The sequence below is a fragment of the Protopterus annectens genome, chromosome 3.part0 (genome assembly GCF_019279795.1).
Source record: "Protopterus annectens isolate FY-2018-M chromosome 3.part0, PAN1.0, whole genome shotgun sequence".
NCBI lineage: Eukaryota > Metazoa > Chordata > Ceratodontiformes > Protopteridae > Protopterus > Protopterus annectens.
The window spans coordinates 143,001,678-143,026,626 of NC_056731.1; the positions used below are offsets into that span (position 1 = coordinate 143,001,678).

At 37.5% G+C, this 24,949-nt stretch overlaps 1 protein-coding gene across 2 annotated transcripts in view; it reads left to right on the forward strand.

The window, feature by feature from the left end:
• Positions 1-24,949, forward strand: part of PLXDC2 (plexin domain containing 2) — a 3,345,655-nt gene that overhangs the window by 2,014,545 nt on the left and 1,306,161 nt on the right. For both annotated transcript variants that reach the window (XM_044064643.1, XM_044064642.1), the window contains exon 5: positions 20,112-20,234. In XM_044064643.1, coding sequence (XP_043920578.1) covers positions 20,112-20,234 — 123 coding nt within the window. The remainder of the gene's footprint in view (positions 1-20,111; positions 20,235-24,949) is intronic.

Sequence of the window (24,949 nt, forward strand, 5' to 3'; positions counted from 1 at the left end):
GGCATTACATGATTTTGATTAATTTGTTTAGCAGCTGCCTGAAGAGGAGGGAGTTTGGTAAGAGGAATTGTTATTGCAATATTAAGCTCGGGCTTGGGTGCAGGGTAAGGCTGTTCAGTCAGTTAAGGTGGATCTGGCCACTATCAGTATATTTGCATGGGTGGTGGGTTTGCAGGATTTCACAAAGTCCTGGACAGTGGCTTGTATGTTGAAGGGATGGGGAAAAGTTGCCAGCATTAAGGTAGACAGGGGATGGCCAATGACAAGATAGGTTCTTAAGCTTTTGTTGCGGGGTTTAGCCTTAGTGAATGGTGACTCAGATTATAATTTGTGGGTGATGCTGTCTTTATGGATGTATTATAGAGTGTTTAGGGTGTCAGAGTTGTTAGGGTTGCTGATTTGGTGGGATGTGATGGTATTTTCTGCATTGGTTGAGATTTGGTTGTATAGATCTAAGCTGGACCAGATGGGGAGGGGTCTGCAGATATTTCTGGAAAAGGACAGAAATGATTTATCGTGTCCAGTGGGTTGAGCTCGAATGTTACTGCAGATTCATACTGGGAATCCTTAGTATTTTTTTTTTTGTTGAAAGGCGTTAAGATGATAATGGGTAATCAGTTTGTCTGTGTGATGAGAAAGGCTTTTCAGTGTATTGGTTTTCCAGGAGAGAGGTTTTCGACTCACTCCTTTCCTACTGGAAGGGCCTCTGATTGTGTTAGATTAGATAATTGGTTAATGTGGTCATTTTAGTAATTTTTTTAGGAAAGGAGATTGTAATTCTGTGTCATTCCTATTTTCATTAGGTGGAGAAGTGGGCTGCAATTAGGCCGGATGGCAGCGTGCTGGGTTTACATCGCTCTGGGTGGCATGGTATCAGAGGTCTCAGATGGCATCAACTCATGGAGGAGTTTTCAGACACACAGTCATGGATTGGGATTCCACAAGTTTTAGTGACTCTTTTGACAAGCAACAATTTGGGAGTAAATCCAAAGCGACAGTTGATGTGTAGGATATTAGAGGATTTAGCTACTTTAAAGAGGTCTTTTTTTTTTAATTTTGAGGAATCCGTTTTATGGGAATGGAGCATGCTTGTCAGTTTGTTCATTTTGGGTTGGTGAGGCAGTTGGTTAATTTGGTATTCATATGATAGAGCATAGAGATTTGGGGCCCTCAGGGTGCATTTATGTTTATATGACTGGTTTGAGACCAGGTCCGTGGTGGACCTGAGTCTCAATTATCTATTTCTTTTGTAATAAGGGTTCTTCCATCTCTCCCTACCTATTCCTGTGGACCAATTAGAAAACAAATTGAAAATCTGGGAGTGAATTGCAGACCAGAATTGTGTTTGTAAAGGGCACTAGTTTCTTTCTTAATTTTAATATCATTATGGGTGCCATTAAAATTCTATCCTTTAGTGCCCTCTCGTTTTGCCCACATGAGTATGAAGGACAATAGTACAATTGGCCGACAAGCCACCATCCTGGTTTTGACAGTTACTACTTTACAGAATCTAGCTTTCGGCTGCCCAGGCCATTGTTCAAAACAATGTAGTCTACTTGTTGGTTAATATGAGAGAACACTGCATCTACCACAAGGTTTGGTTCCCTGTTGTTTCTCCATGGTGCTACCCTCCTTCAAGACTTTGCTTTGAAATTCATACCTACCTTGTGTATGAATAATTGGTTTGTCCAACCAATTAGTAGATATCACTATTAGTTTCAAAATTGACCAATTAATTATGCATTATATTATCAAATTGTTCAGAAAATTATTACGTTTGGATTGTACAAGCTCCTAAAAATCCACAGGCATCTTCTGTAGCTTTCCATTGATTGTCAAGGGTTGGCCCAGTAAAGGGCTTGTATTTACTACCCCACCCCATGTACACTTCACTCAGGATTACTAACATTTCCTTGGTGCCCCTTTTAATGAATTTTCTCTGAGAAAATAAATTCATTCAATAAATCTTCAAATTCTGATGTCATCCTAGCTACCCTCAAAGCCTGCCCCTTAACAATACTTCTTTTCTGGTGATAGGGTGCTGGCTGTCATAGTGAAAGGTAGCTATTACATGAAACGCTCCGAAAATCTGTGAGTCTAATGTCTAAGCCTTTAATGCTTTCACTTTTCCACCTGATGTGTGAAGGTAAAAAAATAATTAGGTAGATATATTTTATAAAACTCTCCAATTTTTCCACTGAGCCTTCCATATAACAAAGATGTAGGTCAAAAACCTTAAATGGTTTTATGTATCCTAAAATTGGCTTTGGAAATATACCTGTTTTCCCATTCTAAAAGGACAAGGTTTGCATAAATGGGGGCACAGGCCACCCCCATAACGACCCCACTCACTTGTTTATAATGTTCACCCTCGAAAGTGATGTAGTTATTGTCTAAAACTACTTCCATCAATTCAAGTATCAATAATTTTGTGTCCGTGGGTAAATCCAAATGTTGTTGATACTCCTCCATCTCAAAGCCTTCTTTCAGAATGCATGAAAAAGGTCCCTTAACATCAATTGTTTATGGATTTAATGGTTTCAGACCATAAATTGTGTCGATTTTCCTAAAAATCCCATGAATCTTTCACTAAATGTTTTTGGATGACAGCAATATTTTTGGCCATATGGTCTATAAAGACCGCCAAAGGATGTGTTTTGGATTTCCTGGCTGAGACAGCCGGGTCTAAAGGGGTTTTGGTTATAGATTTATGAATTTTCGATTATATCAAAAAACACAGCTATGGATGGTGGGAGTTGTGTTTGTCTCAAGAAATGGTAAGTCTGATGGTCTATTCTATTTTCAATGAGATATTCTTCCAATAAGGAATCTATCCTCCTATATGCTATCTGAATCTCATTGTATGAGACTGTACTGTAGGTGTCCTCATCTGCCAGTATATTAGTTAAGGCATTGTTGTAATCTTCCCTATTGTATATAACCAACCCCCCACCCTTGTCAGGTTCCATAAATCTAATGTTCTCTTCCTTTCTTAAGTTATCCAATAGAGACCCTTCTTCCCTTTTCAAATTATGTTGTATCAAATCTTTCCCCTTGTTACCAAACTTCTCATAAATCTCAGTAGTAACTATGGTTTCAAAAATACTAATTACAGGGTGAAGTGGGGGATTGAATGTATTACTTCTTATCATCCCTTTACTGGCGTCTGCCCTTTTACTGTTAAAAGTTTAAGTGATTAAGTGTAGAAGAAGGGTTGGTTGGGGATGAAAGGGAGTGGTACTATACTGCTTTGTGTATGTTATTGAAGGGGGATTGTAACAACCATTTCTTTAAGTAAACTCTGCAATCTAGCGTCATTATCAACTGTTTCATATTAATTTGCAATATTTCAGTTATTCATAACTTACTATAAAATGTCATCAGTTTCCTAAGCCATTTGCCACCTAACTCAAATAATTGCAAGTTAGTGTAGCAGTGTTAAACTTATTTCCATGAGTTCAGGGTCATTTTTTTTATTTTAGATGAAAACTGGGGGCTTTTTGTGCTTATATCTATGAATTGCAGTAACATGCAAATGTATAAGGCAAATGTGAAAAAACAGTCCGTGTGTGGTCATAAACACACCTAGAGTTCTCAGGAATGCATTACAGATAGTAGCAGATTATGCAGGAGTCCCCAGCAATCCCCAGAAGCCTGCTGGAACCTGTAGTTAACCTCAGTTATTTTCAAAGCTGACAATGTTTAGAAAAAGCAAAATGGAGTCATATAGATTCATAGGTTCATAGATTGATACCCATTGCTATGGGGCAGCACCAGCCTAGCCAATTATCCCTTGTGAGATTCAAACCCTGCACCTTGTGTTTGTAAGGCAAACACCTTAACCATTAGGCATGTGAATTTACAGAAACATGAAGCAGGATTCCTGCTAATTTAACATCATCTGGCACTACTTGCCAGCTCACATCACTCAACATGTATTACAAGTTATTACTGACACACACAAAAAGATTTATTTTTACAGAAATAAATAAACAAAAGCCAAAAAAAATATTGGTACTGATGCTATACTACAGGAACATGTCTTCTTTCGGCTTTTCCCGGTTAGGGGTCAATACAGCAGAACTCCGATCCGCTCATAATTGGCAGTGGATTTTACAGTGCTGAGTTGCCAGCCCGACGCCCAACCTTCAATGAAGGCACACCCATTCACGCTTGCACCTACCTGCATGTCTTTAACATCACTCGACCACGGGGAGGACATGTAGACTCTACACAGGAGGCAATCCAGCCGAGAATCAAACGGGAGAAGCTCTTGCTGTAACGTGACAATGCTAACTGCTGCACCACCGTGGCAGATAAACTACAGGAAAATGTAAAAATAAATAATTCCTTTATGACTTTCAGGTATAGTATTCCACAAATATAACAATAGCAAGAGCACAGTAGTAGTAACAGCTGTAAGTAAGATAAAAACTGATGATTTTATTAAAGACTATTACACACACACACACATATATATATATATATATATATATATATATATATATATATATATATATATATATATATATAAATATATATATATATTTGTGTGTGTGTGTGTGTGGGTGTGTGTGTGTACACATATATATATATATACATATATATATATATATATATATATATATATATATGTATATATATATATATATATATATATATATATATATATATATATACATATATATATATATATATATATATATATATATATATATATATATATATATATATATATACACACACATATATATATATATATATATATATATATATATATATATATATATATATATATATATATATATATATATATATATATATAAACACACACATATATATATATATATATAAAAAAAATATATATATATATATATATATATATATATATATAGATAGATAGATAGATAAATATGAAACATGAATCTGTCCCTTTAAGAAATGCAGGTGTAAAACATTTTTGGTAAAACCAAACTTGCTATTTATAACAGTACCCAGTCTAAAAACCCTTTTTGTTAACTGGGTTTGGTTAGGGTGATCTAACACCCCCAGAAGGAGTGATTCTAAACGTGTGAACCACAGCCCTGATTATGTTTTTTTTATATGGTATTGGCACATCTAATGATGGCAACACATGTGAAGACACAAGGTCATACTTCACACTGGTCTGATAAGGAGACCAAAGTTATGCTCTAGCTTCTGAATGATTCATACTCAGATAAGGTCCAATCCTGCCTAAAAGGTTAGAACTTGAAGACGATTGACATCTGGCAGCAGTTAGATGTGCCCCCATTATCAACTCAGGCATGATGAACTACAGAAGTGTTGGCCTGACCAGCTAGCTCAGTGGGGTCTATATTAGTACATTGAAATATGTATTTATCGACAGCCAAACAGCAAAATTCATTACAGAGAAGCATGGAATTTTTCCCTGGGTTAGAAATCACTCACCCATTAGCACCCCAGAACACATACCACAGTAAATCAAACCCACCCAAGTGGGGGTGGGTGCCCCCTATCTATAATAACTATGAAATCACACTACGTGGAGAAAGAACAAAGTTTTGCTGATGGCCCAGTGGTTCTTAACCCTGAGAAAAACTCCATGCTTCGCTGTAATGAATTTTGCTGTTTAGCCATTGATGAATAATACATATTTTGACGAACTAATGTAGACCCACTCTGGGTTGCGGTATCAAGTGAACGACCATCACATAGCTTAATGAGAGATGACCAGTTGTATTACTTTTGTATATATTTATAAACAATTCCCATATATGCTTGCACTTTTCAAACACAAAATGATCAAAGTACACATTATTGTCAGAAATTGTATATGCTGTATCCCTCTATAACAGTTACATGTGTTTTGTTTAATGAAGATTTATGTGGAAAGAAGTTAAAACTTTCTTTCAATTGTTACATTTTTATGTGTGTTCAGCTTCCACCTGTGTCTGAAAAAAATACACAAGGTATTACTTAAAACTGCAACTTAAGTATGAATCCATAACAAGTGAAAGTAGAACCTACATTAAAAGTACATGGTAAGATTCCAAACAACACTCTTCCCCCAGTTACACAAGCTGTACACACATATAAATGCTTAACAATTTGAAGAAAGGTGCAGTCCAACTATTTCAGCTTGCATTAAAGGAAATACTAGCACAGTAAGGCAATATGCTTTTGTATTTCAGATATGAACAAATGTTTGGAGAAATAAACACATATAGTAAGCAAGTATAACTAACTACAACACCTTGCAGAGTAGTTCTAGTAGTCATATCAGAAATATTATGGAAAAACATGCCAGAGATGGGTAAACAACAATGTTACATGTGCTCTATGCAGCTGAAGAAGAAATCCATCATAAGTCCAGATAACAATGCAGAAGACTGGCCAGATTAACTGAGAGTGCTTGTAAGAATGATTAAAAACCTTAAAATTTAAAAAAGCAAATGTCAGTTGATAAATGCTGGGCCAGATTCCTAAAGAGTTGCTCTCACTGTAAGTCTGTCATAAGTCCATAAGATGTGCCCTTAGTATAAATGACCTACTTCAGTGTAAGGCCTATTTATAAACAGTCATACACCAGCAGCCATATTCGAAAAGACTGGCTTTCAGTGTGAGTGGTCACTTACACTGAGAGCAGGTATTTTGGAACTGACCCACTGTTTTTTGTCCTTAACCAATTTTGTTATTATTTATAACATAAAGAGTATTTATCCTCAAGGATAATAAAAAGGCTAAACTGCTTTCAGTACAGTGTTGCAATCAAATCCTTATTAGGTAGAAATGTCAAATGTATAACCATTTCATTAGTATAAGTAGGCTGCAAATGTAAAAGCCACCAAGACTAGATATCAGTGCTTTCATTGTTCCCATATACACATAAGCACTTCCCATACATTTTGTTTTAGTTCACTAAAGATTTAATAAAAAGATAAAGATTTGAATAATGTGTAACATTACATGTAAATTTATTGTCTGTATTTATTCTCCCACACACCCATTCTCTCTTTTTCTTATTTTAATTATGTATTAATTTCCTTTGTCTCACTTAATTTTCTTTCTCTCCAGTTTCTTTTAATCTTTTTTAATCTTTCTGTAAGTCCAGAATCCTTAGGAATAGTCTAGTTGCATGCTTCCCAGGTTAAAGAGTGTTCATCCCCTGCCTGTCCATGTACATCCTCAGAGAGTCATTGTTGGCCCCAGCCTGGAAGGCACCCTGGCTTGTGGCTGCCTGTCAAGTCTCATTGACCACGGGCTTTGGGACTTGGTTGAAGATGTGCTGGAGCAGGTAGTGGAGAGACATTTTCATTCAGTCCAGTATGCTCTCAGCAGGTATAAGACACACTGTCCTCATTGGATCTGACCAATGCACCACCACAGGCTGCAATGCCCCACCACTGGACAAGTGATCAAGGAGCCTCAATCCTGACCACAAGCAACACTGGGGAACATTCACAGGGAGGTTGACAGGTACACACACAGTATTTCCAGATGCAGCTCTCTGCATCAAGTGCAGTTTGCCTTAAGAGCACACAGAGACCACAGACAGTCCGGGGCAGGTTTCTCCCTCGTTCTCCAGATCCCCAGTAAGACTCCCCACTGGCACAGCTATAGATTTGAGATCTCAGCTGAGTGGCCAAGCCAAGACCTCCAGCACCCTCTCTGTCCAACCAGTGCTTCATGTTCCTGCCCAAGTAGCTGACACATACACTCTTTGAGGTTTGATTTAACACACACACATACACATGGGAAAGGCTGGAACAGGTTTATTAGCTATTGCCCCTTTTGCTCAGACTATAAGGTAGTTATCACACCACAAGCCAACACCATATCAGCTATTTTAAGGTCCTTAACAAAGGGTGTCCAAACTTACTATGTAATGTTAAAATTAATACAAATGGTAGTTTGACCAACAGCAAGGCTATTAGGAGTGGCCTACACAGTGTCACCAAATAAATATGCAAGTACTCTCAGAACTTAAATATCTATACAAAGATCAGCCACAGTGAAAGGTTTAAATATATTTAATAATAAATAATAAAAAAGACAATACTAACTATATATTTACAGTGACATCAGAGTTCAAAACCACAGGAAGTATTTAAAACAACATTGCAGGACATTCTCAAATAAATAAAGAAAATTCCTCCAAACAGAAAAATGGATAAACTCTAAATCAAACCTGATAGCAGATAGGAAAGCAGACTCTGCAACGTTATTACAAAATACAGTCCAGATCTGGACTGTATTTTGTAATAAGGTTGCAGAGTCTGCTTTCATATCTGCCTTCTGGTTTGATTTGAAATAAAGAAAATTATCTAAATGAAGCTTTGCTGTATTCCTGGCTATATTTAAGATAATTACTATAACCTAGAAACTTACTCAGAGTAAGGAAGATGTGTGGTGAATGGTTCCAGTTGTTGTCAGGTCCAAGACAGAATACAGAATGCTGTGTCTCTGCAAGAGACCTCTTAAATTAATATCTCAAATATTACTGCTGGGCTAGCTTTCAGAATTACATAATTTCTTGTCACCTGACTTCTAGTCCCCAGGCCCAAAACAGCCATTGACGGCAGCTGGTAGCATTTAGCATCTGTCTGTAAAAATGCATAGGCAAGGGCTTTTCCTCAGATCTTTGGCAGATGCTGGAAGTCATAAAACAGTAAAACACTTCCAAGACAATACAGAAAGTTCCTTAGTTTTAGACATTGTGTCTCATTGCTGTACTGAAACTGCAATATGTCATCTTTTGTTGCATAGCCATAAAGTAATTTCATTTCAGCTATTTTTCCAGAAGTTTTGCTGGACTGAAGTTAACCTCCTATGTTCAAGTTTCCACTGCTAAAATAAATAACATTTAAACAGTTACAATAGTGTATGCACATGTATGTTCTATTCCAGTAGGGCACACTGTGGATACATTTCATACACTTTGCAAAAACATTTTTCAACACTCATGTCTGTACAAACAAGTTTAATATACACATGACATACAGTTCTAATACAGCTGTAACACAAGCATCTTATATGAATCATGTTGATATGTACAAATTACATATAATTATTTACAAAATTCCAGATAGCTGGGCTGGCAGTATCTCTTTTTGTCACACAGGCCTTCACCCTCTCAACATCAAAGTCTCCCACTGCAACACCATCAGGCAGTGGAAACATTTGAGGTCTTACGAGCCACAGACTGTTGTTGGGCTGGACTCCTCTTCACACACCCCTCTTTCCCTTATCATCTCTCCCATATACTTTTACCTGCTTCCCACCCAAAATATCCTCAAAAAGGGATCCATCCCCTGCCAAAAGCAAAGTAACCCTCCTCTCTCACTTTCTCCAGCCCAACCCTCTTGATGTTTTCCTTCTGTGTTCCCTACTTTGTTATGTTGTTCCTTTTTCAATTTGTCTTTTCTCCTCCCTTCCACTCATTAAAAGAAAAAACAGGGCCTACACATAAGGATATCCCTATATAAAACTTATTAAACCCCTTTACTTTTTAAAACAATAATAAAAGCTGTTCTGTCTGCCACTTGCCTTAAGCCTTTCAAGTGTGACCGCACATAGCCACACTTGTTATCAATTTCTGAGTATCTATAAAATCATATGAAGCCTAAGGTTTCCACATAGTCCAAAGCACATACTTAAGGATTAACTTCAGCTATTTTATGATCTTTCTGTAAGTAGGCTTGATTCTTAAAACGCCTTCATATTTACTTAGTCAGTGCAAATAATCGTACTGTGTTTGAATGTAGGCATAGTGGTGCTGTTTGCAGATAACTGCTGGACAAGTATGAAACCCAAGACTATCAATACCTTCCTAAACTTTTCATTTTCTGTTTTTAAAATTCTGAGTGATTTTTTGACATAGTGTTACAAAGTTTTATGCACCCATTTTGAGCAGTTAAACATAACCTACATAATTTAAACTAACAGATGTTTGCAACTGGTAAACACACCTTGCCACATCTTACAGTAATGCAAAAAATAACAGTAAAATTGAAATGTTTGTGTATTACAGACAGAGGACAAATTTTCATAAATAACTTTGTGGCATTCTTTACAGAATCCATAAAATAATTGGTAACATTTATGGAAACAAAAGATATCATGGAACACCACATTTGAAATTGCAGTTTGATTTTAATTATAAATTAAGTAAACACTAAATTAGTTGGTGCTTTATTTAATGCCATAATAAAGACATTGGGCTGAGTAGCTTTTTGGTCTCATCGTAACTGAATGAAGAATTATAGAAATATTTATAGTTTATTTTAGACTAAACTGGCAATTATACAAAGGCAGAAATATGAAGCAGTTCATTACAGTACTCTGTTTTGCTATTAATTTGTTAATTTTTTTTTTTAAATTATGTGTATGTTTTCAGTTAAATAATTGAGCCAAATAGGCAGTTAATTTCATGGAAGCTTCTGAGTGGATGTCTTTTTCTATATCTCATTGCCTTAAGATTTTACATTTTTATCTTTATTCCCTTAATTTTTACTGATTTTTTTAATCACAGATTAGTTTGTTGTAACTTGTTTGTCCAAAGCAGGTATTATGTTTTTTTTTCTTAGCTATTCGTTTTGACAGGTTAAGAACTGCTAGTTCAATTTCTACAGAATCTCCAGAAAACATGACAAAAAGTCTTACTTCAAGTCCTCAGAAGGCAGTGACTTGCTCCTCCTCATGTTTTAACATGCTCTGTCTTCTTCCTAAGCTAGACAGTCATTTCCAGGTTTTAGTTTTTTATGTTTTTTTTTTGGTTACACTGTTAGTTAATAGAGTAAAATGGAATCTCTTGTGTTATGTTTGCATCCGTTCCTGCATCATCTACCATAATTCAGACAGTTATTCTTCAAACATGAAATCAACAGAAGTGGGGTATATCCCCTGCCAAAAACACAGTAGCCCTCCTATCTAAGTCAAAACCTACCCCAGTTTAATGATAAGGCAAGTCAAACTTTGTTTGACAAACTAAATTTTTGAGAGGAACTAAGTAATAGAGTGATGATTAGCTTACCACTGTCTTGGAATATTTTGTCTCTGAATCTTTGTAAATGTTTTAGTGCAACTGTGCATAAACGTGTAATTAAGCATAATGTCAGCAGTCCTGTGCACATGTATTGCAATTAGATCCACACTGTACACACAGTGCACACACATATATCCACATAGAGAGATTTAAGGAAACTAAGAAGCCTGGTAAAAGTGTAGGTAAAATCACATCTTTTGTAGTATTTTTTAAATACTCCATCAAGAATGAACAGCATAATAATTAACATCGCTGCCTCACATTTCATAGAAAATAGGTAAACAAGTAGGCATTACACATAAAAATACTATGCTGTAATATTTCTGGAATACTGGATCAGGAAAGGGTGACAAAGTAATGGACTCATCAGTGTTAATGCATGACACTGTTTGGTTCTCCAGTCCCGTTTCGGGCTGAGGAATTTTCATTGTGGAGACTGCACATTCTCGCTATGTCCATGTGGATGTTTACTACTTTCTTCAGTCTCTTCTACAGCTACAGACCCTGGAAACTACAGACACATAAGTATCACTAATCTTATATGTAAAGCCATGGAAAGAATTATGATGGAGATGATCAATATAGATATAGTAAACCTCCAGACACTGGACCCAACCCAATTTGGTTTCAACAAGGGCAGATCATGCCTACTCAACCTGGTGGACTTTTTTGAGAAGGTCACCAAAGCAATGGATGAAGGCAAAATCATTCACACTGCCTACCTTGACATGGCCAAGGCATTTGACACAATACCCCATTAGGGCAACATTGACAAACTCAATAGGTTAGGTACAAACCTACATGTCACCCAGTGGATAGCCAAATGGCTCACAGACAGGGCCCAGGAAGTTAGAATAAGGGAGTCCACCTCTACAAAGAAGCCAGTTACAAGTGGAGTCCCTCATGGACCAGTCCTTGGACTGCTCCTTTTTGCCATTTACTTCTCTGAAGTCAAGCCCAATGTCAGTGTTCTCTGGCTGACTAAATTTGCAGATTATTGCAAATTAGGAACTGTCATTGAATCTCATACTGACAAAAAAGTTCTTCAGGAGGGGCTGACACAGACAAACAACTGGTGCCAGAGCCATGGACTAAAACTAAATGCCAAGAAATATATAATTGTATCCTTTGGGAAGTCATCCACCCCCGATACCTATCATATTGACAACACACCCCTTAGAATTGATCCAGTAGTCAGGGACTTAGGGACACACATAGATAGCAATCTAGCCTTTGATCATCACGTGTCTACAGTGGTGAGGAAATCATTCCATGTTGCGCAACTTATAAACAAAGGTATGGCATCTAAGTCCAAGGAAGTCATTGTTACACTGTATTTAGCATTCATCAGACCTATCATTGAGTACAATGCCCCCTTTGGTTTGTACCTAACCAGGCATATCCAATAACTGGAATGTCCACAGAGGTTCCTCAGTAAAAGAATACAGGGTGTAAGTAATATGTCCTATGCTGACCGCCTTAAGGCCCTATCCCTGTATTCTGTCTCCTACAGGCTTTTGAGGGGAGATCTGTGCCTGGCATACAGGGCATTGTCAGACCCCACTCTGATGGACCTCCTGCATATCCACAAAACAAACAGTACCAGAATTACCCATTCTAAAGACTTAAACCTTGCATGTGATATAAATAGGACCTGCAGGAAGCAGAGTTCCTAGTGCATCTTGGACAATTGGATGGGAAACCAGAAATTCATCCCTGGTTTGGCACCTATGTCTTTAATGCAGACAGGTAGCCTGTAAATGGTTCCTCTCCCAGGCCCATGCTTACACTTATCAAGGGTGTCAGAACCTGTCAGAAATTCGGAATGCATGGCTATGCTTAAAAAGGTCCTTGTGGTCATTAGCCTAGTAAATACCTATGAACCTAAGATCTCACCAGCTTGCTCTATGTAAATTGTGCTCCTCCAAATTATCTATAAGAATGAGTTTTGTGCAGCATGGAATGCTTTTGTCCCTCCTGCAATTGTTTGACTCATTTTACAAGATATTCCTTCTGCCTAGTGCCTGGTAAATGGATTTGGCTTCAGTTTCCTATAATCTGAATTGAATTATTTATTTATTTAATTAATTTATTTATTAACATTTATTTACCAGAATTGTCCATATGAGCTGCTCTTTTTCAGCAGAGACCTGGGCAGAAAAGATCCAACTATAATACATGTTCAAAATGTTTACAAAGCAGATAAGAAAAATTACAATGACTGTTAGCAATTTAACAGAATGCAAACAGAACACATAACACAAAAGATAACTGTACTTGACAATAAATAAACATTTTTGGATGACATCTGTAACATCTAATACATGAGTACAGTAATAGTTCAAAACAAAGAAAGTGGAAGCAGAAACAAGAAAAAGTCATTAGCAAGAGCATGCTTTTAAAAAGAATGATTTGAGGGAAAAACTATTTAAGTAATGAGCCGGTGGAAGTGATAATTATATGTCAGGGCGCAGGAGGAGAAAGGTAAAAAAACAAGCTTAAGAGGTCACACTAGCAAACTAGATAGACTAGTCAGGTCAGCATAAAGATTTGGTTGATCTTTCACTAGATGTGGTAAGGGTAGAAATAGATGATTAGCAGATAATCTAAGGGAGAGGAAGGTCCAGGAAGGTTGAATATGAACATGTGAAATTATTGTTGTGAAGAAAGAGGCTGTAAGGATCTGGCAGTTGGTGACGAGGGTTAAGGCTGTGAACTGTTCTTCCTGTGGTAGAGGGTTTGATTCTGTCAGTTCATATTGGTATGCTTTATAACATTGCGCAGTCACGTTCATAGGTTCATAGGTATATAGGTAGGTACTAGACTATTGGCCCTAGGGCCTATATAAGCCTAGCCAAAAAGGTACCCTGACTTTCGCCACCCAAGAAAATTATTTTACTGTGCCCCTGTCAAGCAGAGCCACAGAGGTGATCCCCGGGGTGAATTTCCTAATTCTCATCCAGTCATCAAGATTTTTTCTTGAAGAGTGCTAATGAGGAGCTTTGTTTGATATAGATAGGTAGTTTGTTCCAGAGTATGGGAAGTCTCTGGGACAGGAATCTATCCCTCCAGCATGTTCTGTTTATTGTGGTGACAAGGTTTAGGTCCCTAGAGCATGTAGCTCAGAGGGATTGGGATTTCTTTAAGCGGAGCATGTCCAACAGCTCTGGGTTTGACATAGCTTTGTATGTTAAGCAGAGATCTCCTCTGAATATGCGATATGCAATGGAGTAAAGCTGGAGTTTTTTGAGATGGTCAGTGTATGGCATCTGTTTAAGGCTGGTAATCCTCTTTGTGAGGTATTTCTACGGCCTTTCCAGTTGATGTAGATGTCTTGTAAGGTACATACCAAAAGGGGCATTGTACTCTATAATGTGTATAATGAGTGACGAGTAGAGGGGAACAATAACCTCTTTTTTCCTGGATGAAAAACCTTTTGTGATGAGGTGTGCCATGTAGAAGGATTTAGTGACTACTGTGGTGATGTGATTATCAGAGGAGAGACTACTGTCCACCTGTGTCCCAAGGTCTCTTATCACACTTTCAGTGTTAAGTAGACTACCACCTATGTGGTAGCTCATGGGTACAGAGTTTTTACCAAAGGGGATGACAGTGCACTTTTTGGCATTGAGCTTGAGGCCATGGCTTTGACACCAGGCATATGTCTCAGTGAGGCCCAATTGTAGGATGTCCACATCATTAGGAGTTTTGATTATGGCTCCTAGTTTTCAGTCATCTGCGAACTTCATTAGCCAAAGACCTTCTGTGTTAGCCTGTACTTCAGAAAAGTAGATTCCAAAGAGGAGAGGAAACAGGACTGAAGCCTGTGGCCCTCCACTTGTCACTGGTATGAAGTCAGATTTGGAGTCTGCTACTTTCACAGTGTTTGTTCTGTCAGTGAGCCAGTTGGAATCCCATCTTGTGACATAGGGATTTATACCTAGTTTAGTGAGTTTATCTATAATTCCAGAGTGGGGGATGGTGTCAAAAGCCTTGGCATGATCTAGATAGGCTGTGAACTACCTTACCCTCGTGTATGGCTTTGGTGACTGCTTCAAAGAAGTCTATCAGGTTTAGGCGACATGATCTGCCTTTTACAAACCTGAACTGGGTAAGGTCCAGAGTTTAGAGATTACCAATGTCTTTTTTTGTAAGTTCCATGATGATATGTTCCATGGCCTTGCAGACCAGGCTCGTTAGGCTAATGGGATTGTAGTTCCTGGGGTCTGTGGTGGCTCCCCCTTTGTGGATTGGGATAACCATCACTGTGCACCATTCAGTGGGCACAAAGCCTGAGGTGAGGCTATGATTAAACATGGTGCTTAGGTGGGGTGCCAGTTCATTCTGTAGTTCGTGTAGAACGCCGCCTGGGATGTTGTCAGGTCCCATGGGTGCTGTGTTCTTGGCTTTGGAGAGTGTGTTTTTTACCTGTGCAGCTGCGATTACAGGAACTCTTCATTCTTCAGGTATAGAGATGGGCCCTTTAGGGGGTGAGAGGGGGGTAAAGTTAGCAATGAACCTATCTGCCAGGATGTTGGCAATATCAGTTGGTTCTGTATATTTAGTGCCATTGTGCTGTAACTCAGAGCAGATCTGAGTGTTGCCATTGAGATTCTTGACATAGCTATAGAATGCTTTGTGGTTGTCTTTAGAATCAGTGGCAATTTTGTTTTCGTAACTAGCTTTGGAGGATTTTATGAGGGATCTGAGCTTCTTACTAACGTAACCAACCATTGCTTCCAGGTCACCCCTGAAAGGGGACTGTGTGTCCACTTAATCTATCTAGTTATGAAATGAGTATTAGTATTTTAATTGTTATTATTACTATTATTATTAAGGTGCCATTGTATGGTTTGTTGATGAGTAGAGGGAGATACAGAAGGGATTTGTTATGAAAGGGGTTGAAAAAAATGGGGAAATAAAAATTCAAGGTATTGAGCCTGGAGATGTCAAAGTGCACTAACTGTATGCAATAAAAATAAGGCAGTGATGTTAGTAGAAGTTTCGGAAGTGTTATGGAAATGGGAGGGGAAAGTAAGTGGATTAGGAGAAAGGATGATAATAGAGATATAAAGGCTGAATATATAATATATCAGTATATGTCCTTAGATCTGGTGACATATAGCATAGCTCAGAATACACTATGTAAATGGATAGGAATTTTTGTTTAACTAGAAGTAGAGCAGGAACACAGCCATGTGCTCATTAGGTGTTGTTTTAATTAAGACTTGAGATATTTCACTTGAGGAATGAGTTTATAGGCAATGGGAGTTCCATGTTTTAGTGATGTAGGAGGGAGTCACCAGAAGAGTTATTTGATTAATTATTAGGAGTACTTTTTATCTACTGAGGGAAGTGGTCTGTTTGGTGAGTAGTACTGAATGATGTAAGTTAGGCTAGGGCATTATTCAGGTGTGTGAATAAGGCTGTGTGTGGTAAGTAGCTGATACAGAGTCAGGGAGTGAGGCAGTTCTATCCAGTGTAGCTGTTTTAGTGCTACACAGTGCTTAGATTTGTATGCGGCATTAGTAACAAATGTGGCTATGTTTGTAAAGCATTACTCAAAGAGATTGAGCTGAACTGCCTGAAGTTTAATGAGAATTAGGGGCTGCATGGAGAACAGATGAAGTAGTAAAGTTGAAGCAATGTATTGTCTAACATTCTCTATTACGTTATGCTTTATCTAGTAGTGGGTGTCAATTTTTGATGAGTTTTTTTATTAGATCCTTTACATATTAGTCAATTTTCATATTGTTCTTATTACATCTAATAGCTTAGTGATAGGTAATAATTCAATGTGTATGTATTTTTAGAGTAAAGAGGTATTTATAGATAGAGAGTTGTTTTGGGGTGAACAAAATTATCTTGGATTTTTGAGTGTTTAGAAGATGTTGGGGAATGGATAACCATGTTTCAATAGAGGTAAGGGTTAGTTGTTGCTCTTTATCCAATTTTAACAATACAGATCAGAATAAATCCATCTGCACATTGGATGATTTTTGACCATTTGTTTCCTGAGTAGAGGACTTTCCCAAATATATTGAATAAGAGAGAGCCTAGAATACAGCCCTGGGGGCTCCAACTAGTAAGGGATAGAAACAGGAGATGCTATTTTGCCATTTAACAGCCTGTTGTCTGCAGGTTGTGAGAGGATTCAGCAGGTAATCAGAGAATGAATGAATGAATGACTGGATCAGGAAAATTCAGAATAGAACCAATGATCTGCTCTGTTGTCTGCTTCACAAAAATAGTATCCCAAACCTCAAGAATGCAGGCCTACAGTGGATTTGTGGTGTAGAGGTAAGGAGTATTGTCTTTTACCTAAGTGACTAGGATTTGATTAAAGGCAACATCCAAGCTGGAACTAGTAAGTATGAGAGAGAGACATGTATAAAATTGCTACTCCCCTTTGCCTCTCTCTGTGGGGAGAGAAAGGGATCCTTATCTGAGAGTTGTGTTGCCAGATTTCTGGAGAGCCCAACAGAGATTACACCAGGTTGGGAGACGTGTGACCACAGAGTGAAGGTGACACAGTCCAGAGAGGTGGAGTGTAGTCTTGAAGAGTCCCATTGCATACTTCTTGAGGGTGTGGCACAAGATAGGCATGTCATTATGGAGGTGGGGATGTTTGCCACTCATAGCCAGAAGAACCCGAATCCTAACCTGGAACCAATGTGGTGGGGTAGAGTTAGGAAAAAAAATTGCAACAGCCCTTATGTATAATTAATATCCACTGTCAACTCAAACTTACTAGTATGAACAGGCCATGTGAGTGGCTAATAGACAGCTGAGTGTACCAAATGCAAATCCAGAGAAATTCACATCAAATAAATTTAATTTTTAAACCTTTCTGCAAGTATACAAGCTTCCATGATTTGGACAGATAGCTTAAGCATTCCATTTCCAAAATGTTACAACTTTTATGAAAAAAGAAATGCTCAAGTTTCCTAGAAAGCAGTGTTAATTTTTTTCCCTGAGGCTTTATGAGATTGGGTTTGAAATGTTTAGCACAACTTGGCTTTATCCCATGCAGAAACACAGATGCACTAACTTCAGTTTACTCTTTACATCACTTACAATGGAATACAAAGTACATTGTCAAATACTTTGTAGGAAATTTTATTTGAGCTTTTCTTGTGCACTAAGAAATAAAAGTATTGTGTTCAATTTCTCATTATTGTTCATCAAAATTTCTGTACAAAGATGATGTCTTTGCAAAATATATCTTGTTTGCTGTAGCATTTAACAATGTTATCTATCTATTTATTAGACTGACCAATATCTTCAGTAATGTAGTCATGAAGTCTGTTCATCATGGTCAGGGAAAGTAAGCCCTAACACTGTTTTTTTTCCCATAATGTAACTGAAGACAGTTGGTTCTCAATGAAACTAGGATGTTTTCTGTAGACTAGATTTGGTAATAGCATATGTGTTGATTCATTGCAGTTGTTTTGTGTATGTTAGTGTTGAGTAGAGAATTGTACCTCTGGCCTTGTGCATCACTACCATGTCAGTAGTATGCTTATCTGCAAGTGTTTGACTCTGCAAGGCTTGTCTTCCTTGTTCATCTTACATCTTATTTTCAGACACCTGCATAACTGTTCTTAATGTATGCAATAAAAACTTATTACTCAGAAATATTAACATAGTTATATATTCTGTCCCACAATATAAATGAACCAGTTTTCTCTTTTACCTTGACATTCGCAGACATGGACATGCACATGTGCATGCACACACACACACACACACACACACACACACACACACACACACACACACACACACACATAATGCATGTGTGCATATTCAAAATCTACAAATAAATATATATAGACCATCCAGCATCATTACTTTACTGATCTGTTGTAGGAGAATGCTGTTTTTTAGAATGAAATTAAAATTATGTACATCAAAACCAAGATAAAGAGACTGATCTTAAAAATAGGTGATATCATTTGCAATTCTATGACAAAGAAAAAAGTTTATTCTGTTACTGAGTTTTACTAGATGCAGTGGACATGCTGTGTAAAATATCACTGTCTTGCCAGTGTCATTCCTACAGACCTATCTTGTGTGCTAAACAAAGATTAATAAGTTAGTCTCCTAACACGACTGTTTTTTTCATAATAAAGATCTTGAAGTCATATCATAACATTTTTCACTGATTATTGACATTCAGCTGTGCTAAATAAACATAGGTGCAAAAACATCATGGCTCTTTACCATTTTCTTTAACAGGTCTATGTATCAGTATTAAAAGGGAAGCACACTGACAGAAAATTGAGACTCTTAACACCTAGGACTGCCACAGTAGATTTCTTCTACTGTCCAACTATCTTATAGACAGACATAGGATTACATTTGCTATGACAGTTGCTTATTGTCATAAGAGAAGAAGTGACAGAGAGAGAACAGTTTATTTTATGAACCTCATAGCAAATAATTGTTTTATGCAATAACATTTTGAAGATAAAAGGGTGTGGAAAAAGTGTTTATTGAATAACAGTAAGTTTTGTGAATACTACTTGAAAGTTGGGAAAAACTATTTATAGTAACCAAGGGTATCTGGAAGAAAAGTTTATTGTGTGACAGTCCACCAGATTGCTATAGGGCACAAAGGCATACAGACAGACATGCCTTATGTCCATGAATATAGTAAGCAATATGCTTTGAAAGGATTGGAAGACCAGGTTTGTGTCTGTCGTGTTTACATCTGGTCACTAAGTTAATGACCATCTGCAGTGTCTTTGTCATCTGAAGCAGTACTTCAGGAATCTGGCAAAATGTACAGTCATGTTGAGAATGCATTATAAACCTGAACTTTATTTCATGGTGCAGTTTACCTTGCTTCAGATTTTAAATGCACGCCATCTGTTTCTAACAGAGGCAGATGATAGTCTAATAGTACACTGACTTCCTCCCACAGTGATACTTGTGAAACAATTATTATTGTATTTTTTAATCATGTCATACAATACAGTAAGTAATGTATTAATGCAGTATTCCTGTAAATGTCTTGAAGAAAAGACTAAGCAAACTAAAACCATTTTCTTTTTATCAGGTTTTATATACACCGGAGAAGTAGTGCATCGAATGTTAACAGCAACCCAGTACATTGCTCCATTAATGGCAAATTTTGATCCAAGTGTGTCCAGAAATTCAACAGTGAGATACTCTGACAATGGTATGTTTGGGTGCTTTTGTGATTCTGTCAGTAATTTTACATGTACAAAATGCAGTAAAATAAAGAAACAGGAAATGTTTTTGGAAGACAGAGTTGCATACAAACAGATTCTGTTTTAACAGTACTTAGATGAATGGAATCATAAATGGACACACCCATTGTGAAGGGGTGTTGTTAAAGTTATGTCAAGAGTACTTTCTCCAGTTAATCTAGTCAAGTAGAATAATGTGATTATTTATTTATTTATTTATTTTCATTATGTGAAATAGAACTTAGATACATGACAAAACAATACTCAAGTGGTTGCTAAGAATTTTATGACCCCGTTCTTCATCAAATATGAAAAATAAGCATTCTGAATACAATTCCCAGAATGATCAGTAACATCAGTATAGTAGCAACACACACACACAGACACACACAGCATACACACACACACACACACACACACACACACACACACACACACACACACACACACACACACACACACACACACACACAGACACACACAGCATGTCCACACATACACACACACACACACACACACACATTACATTCAAGCCTAATTTTATGAAAAGTGCTTCTAATTTAATTTGCAGTTTCAGGAGCTAGCTCATTTTCATTTAAGAATTAAACTCAAAGCAAAAGATTCTAAGGTTTAATTCTCAACTGGGTTGCCTTCTGTCATAGTCTGCATGTCTGCCCTTTGTTTGTGTGGGTCTTTTCTTCTGGGTGCTCTGATGTTCTTCCATATTCCAGCTACACTCAGTGGATTGAGCATAATAAAGTGGCTGTAAGTGTAAATGTGTGTCCATGTGTGCCTGTGGTATGGAAGAAAAAACACAGCAGGGCTTACAACACCATATTGTGACCACTGGCTCTAGATGATTGTCATGTTGATGTGACATTCCAAACCTCTGAATAAAAATGGGAAAAGGGGCTTTTGGATGGATGGATTCCAGAAGTGTCACAAAATACAGGAAAGATGATGTCTCTTATGAACTCTTTTTATTTGTTCCAGTTAAAATACATAGGCAGACTGTCATGTACATACTGAAAAAAAGAGACATAGGATTTATATAGACACTATCATGGGCAAGTGGGGAAAATGGATTTTGATAATACAGGGAGAAGTGTCTGGTGGCAGCTGCACTATAGAAAGGTTCAAGGCTTAGTAGTGAAATAAAGATATTTATCTGAGAAGTTATTAGGTACCTTAAGCATAATGTCAAAGCATGTCCCAATTTAGATGTGTGCAGGGTTTCACTGGTATCTGATGCAAAATGAAAAAAAGAGTGGGACAGTTTTATGAAAGTAGAGCTAGACCAGACCTGACTATAACACTGCTGTAGCCTCCACAAACCATAGTTCTTCCTTCCTGAGAATCTTTGTATTTTCTTATTTATACTCCTGAAATTTTAGGACTACAATTCACAAATAGTAGTACCGAAACCATGTTATTCATGCCACAGTTTTCCTTACCAATCTTAAAATCAACTTTCAATACCTGTCAATTATTTTTTCACCACTAGTTCCAGCTGTATATCTCTAGAAGGATTGCTAGAACTGATAATTAAAAATGGACAAGATTCAGTGAATAACAGGGATAAGGTACTGTACTGAGGATGGCTGTATAGGAGATTCAGTGAATAATAGGGATAAGGTACTGTACTGAGGATGGCTGTATAGGAGATTCAGTGAATAACAGGGATAAGGTACTGTACTGAGGATGGCTGTATAGGAGATTCAGTGAATAACAGGGATAAGGTACTGTACTGAGGATGGCTGTATAGGAGATTCAGTGAATAACAGGGATACGGTACTGTACTGAGGATGGCTGTATAGGAGATTTGGTGAATAACAGGGATAAGGTACTGTACTGAGGATGGCTGTATAGGAGATTCGGTGAATAACAGGGATAAGGTACTGTACTGAGGATGGCTGTATAGGAGATTCAGTGAATAACAGGGATAAGGTACTGTACTGAGGATGGCTGTATAGGAGATTCAGTGAATAACAGGGATAAGGTACTGTACTGAGGATGGCTGTATAGGAGATTCAGTGAATAACAGGGATAAGGTACTGTACTGAGGATGGCTGTATAGGAGATTCAGTGAATAACAGGGATAAGGTACTGTACTGAGAATGGCTGTATAGGATGGAAGATGACTTTGCAGCAGCAGGAGAGTTTCACTGTGGAACAACTAATATTCCTTGAAAAGATGTATGATCAGCTGGCTGAAAAAACTCAAAGAAAGATGGCACTGTAGAAATTGCTGGGTACACATCTACAGGAGGACCTTGTAGAACTGCCTCAGGTAGTGTAAATCTCTGCAGTTATTGTGTGAATACAATGAAAATTCCATAGGAATCTTTCTATGCAGAAGAAGTGTCAGTAGTAGAAATGTGGAAGTTTTCAATTCTTTATCCACAGTAGGAATATGATGTTCAGTGCTGGAGACACCACATCTCAAAAATGGGATATCATCTCTGGGTATACAGATATCCTGATAACTGCATTCTGAGTAACATAAATGGTTGAATAAACATTTTCCAAGTTAAATGGGCCCATGGAGCAGAGAAATAAATCCCTTAATGCACCCCGGACAACCCATGTTCGATTGGCTGCATAGGCACTGGAATGGATGCAGCGGGAGGGAAGGAGGGAGGGAGTGAGCAGCTGATGCTGGCTCACTATGTCTGGGGGAAGGGTGGGAGGCAGACTCACTGCAATAAAACCACATATGAACCCAGTGAGTTCCATGTTGCATTATAGGTGCAGTGCTTTGTCAGGAAGTTCCATAAGAGAGGAAGCTCACATACACCTCCCAAGAGTAACATTTGTGGGGTGGCAAGAGTTAAGGCACAATCACCAGCAGCAGTATGACACTGCAGCAAAGTCCTTGATTTCCGCACTGACCCAGGATATGGGTCAAGCTGACCCTAAGGGAAGATAAGGCAAGTCTAATAGACTCAGTGAATAAGAATAGGAACTGGTGACTGTTGATTATTGCCTACAGGGAGGAAATACACATTTTCCAAATTGGTGTACAAAAAATGCATACATTGGGGTATTAATAATGACCTATTTTTTAATGTCAGTAAATGCAGTGTCACATGACGGAGGGAAAAAAAACATAACCATTACTGTTGCAAAATAATCATCAAATTATAATATGTAAAACCCTAAATTAAGAACTGGAGACAAACTGCTGAGAGGGACAATACTGGAACCCTTAGGTATGTTTTATACCTAAATTCATTGTTTTAATTCTATCAAAGTTTTGTTAAGAGCTGTCACAGTGAGCTGATATTTGTATGGCCTTCCATGCATGTGGGGTTTCACAAACATCCAATCGTGACATTTTGAGTGTTTCATTATACTTAGTAGTTTCCATTAGGAACAAGTATACGACTTCTATTCAAGGATGGGAATGCTGTATATATTTAGAATATATGTTTATTGAGTTATTATTACATCACTTATGAATATTTTACCACACAAAGCAACATTTTTTTGACTGTGAACTTGGCGTGACTAAAACATCATGTGCTGAGGGAGACAACATCTGTATAAAACTTTAAGCACAGTCAATAATGGCCTTCTAGCTGGCTTATATACCAAAACAGTTATCCTCATAGCAAGTGTCCAAGTTTCTCCTAAAAATATCTAGACTAATGCTTGCTTTAATATGCATTTAGTAGTCTTATTCCAGGCATTAGCTACTCTATTAGAGAGCCAATTAGTACATCAGTCATTCCTGTATAATCTCTTTTCAATTTCTCGAAGTCTATTGGGTTTCTAATACCATGATGGGAATTTACCCCATTCCTAATTCAAAGTATGGTTAAAGTTCATGAAATTAGTCTTGTTTCAAAATTAGTATTTTTTCATTCTTTGATGTTAGCCAGAAGTGCTCTTAGCAGCACCTACAATATGCCCAGTATTCACTGCTGCAAATCATGTGGTGTTACATGTGTTGGTAACAAATCTAAGTATAATTGTAAATTCTTTTTTATAAGACCCATTGCTCTTACTACTATTGGAACTGTCTGTTTTTCCTTCTTCCACATTGCCCTTGTTCTGACTGCAAATTCTATTATTTTATGACTTTGTGTCTTTCTGTATATAAGACACAGTAGTAATTGGGTGTAGCAATTTCAGTGACACTTTTGTCTTCTTTTCACGGACTACTATATCTGATGTTCTCACAACTATTTTTGAGCTGTTGGTAATGGGTGGTCCCATGTGATATCTATAATGCTTTGTAGCTTATGTTTCCAGTGTTTTTTCAGCTATGTCAGTACTGTAATGTTTGCACAATCTCCACTGCAACAGTCATGCCACATTATTATGCCTTTCAGTATACAGTCCTTCGGTATTGGTATATCATAACCAGCAACAAGATGTACGACTGTTTCCAGTTCTGTTTTAGAAAACCTACATTTGTCTTTCTTCCACATGTTCAATGTACTTTATAAACCAATGTGTACGTAGTCTACTAACTTGGGGTGTCAATTTTAACCTTCTGTCTTTTCGCTTAAATTCACCTCTCCTTAACCATTCCTGCATTTGATCCTGATCAATATGAGGTTGTTCCAAGATTTTTCTATACTTGCAACTATATTTATACATTTCCACATTTTTTGCCTTCTCATCTGATCCTTCACCTTGTATTTTCTTTTGTTTTTTTTGGCACATTCAGTTGCTG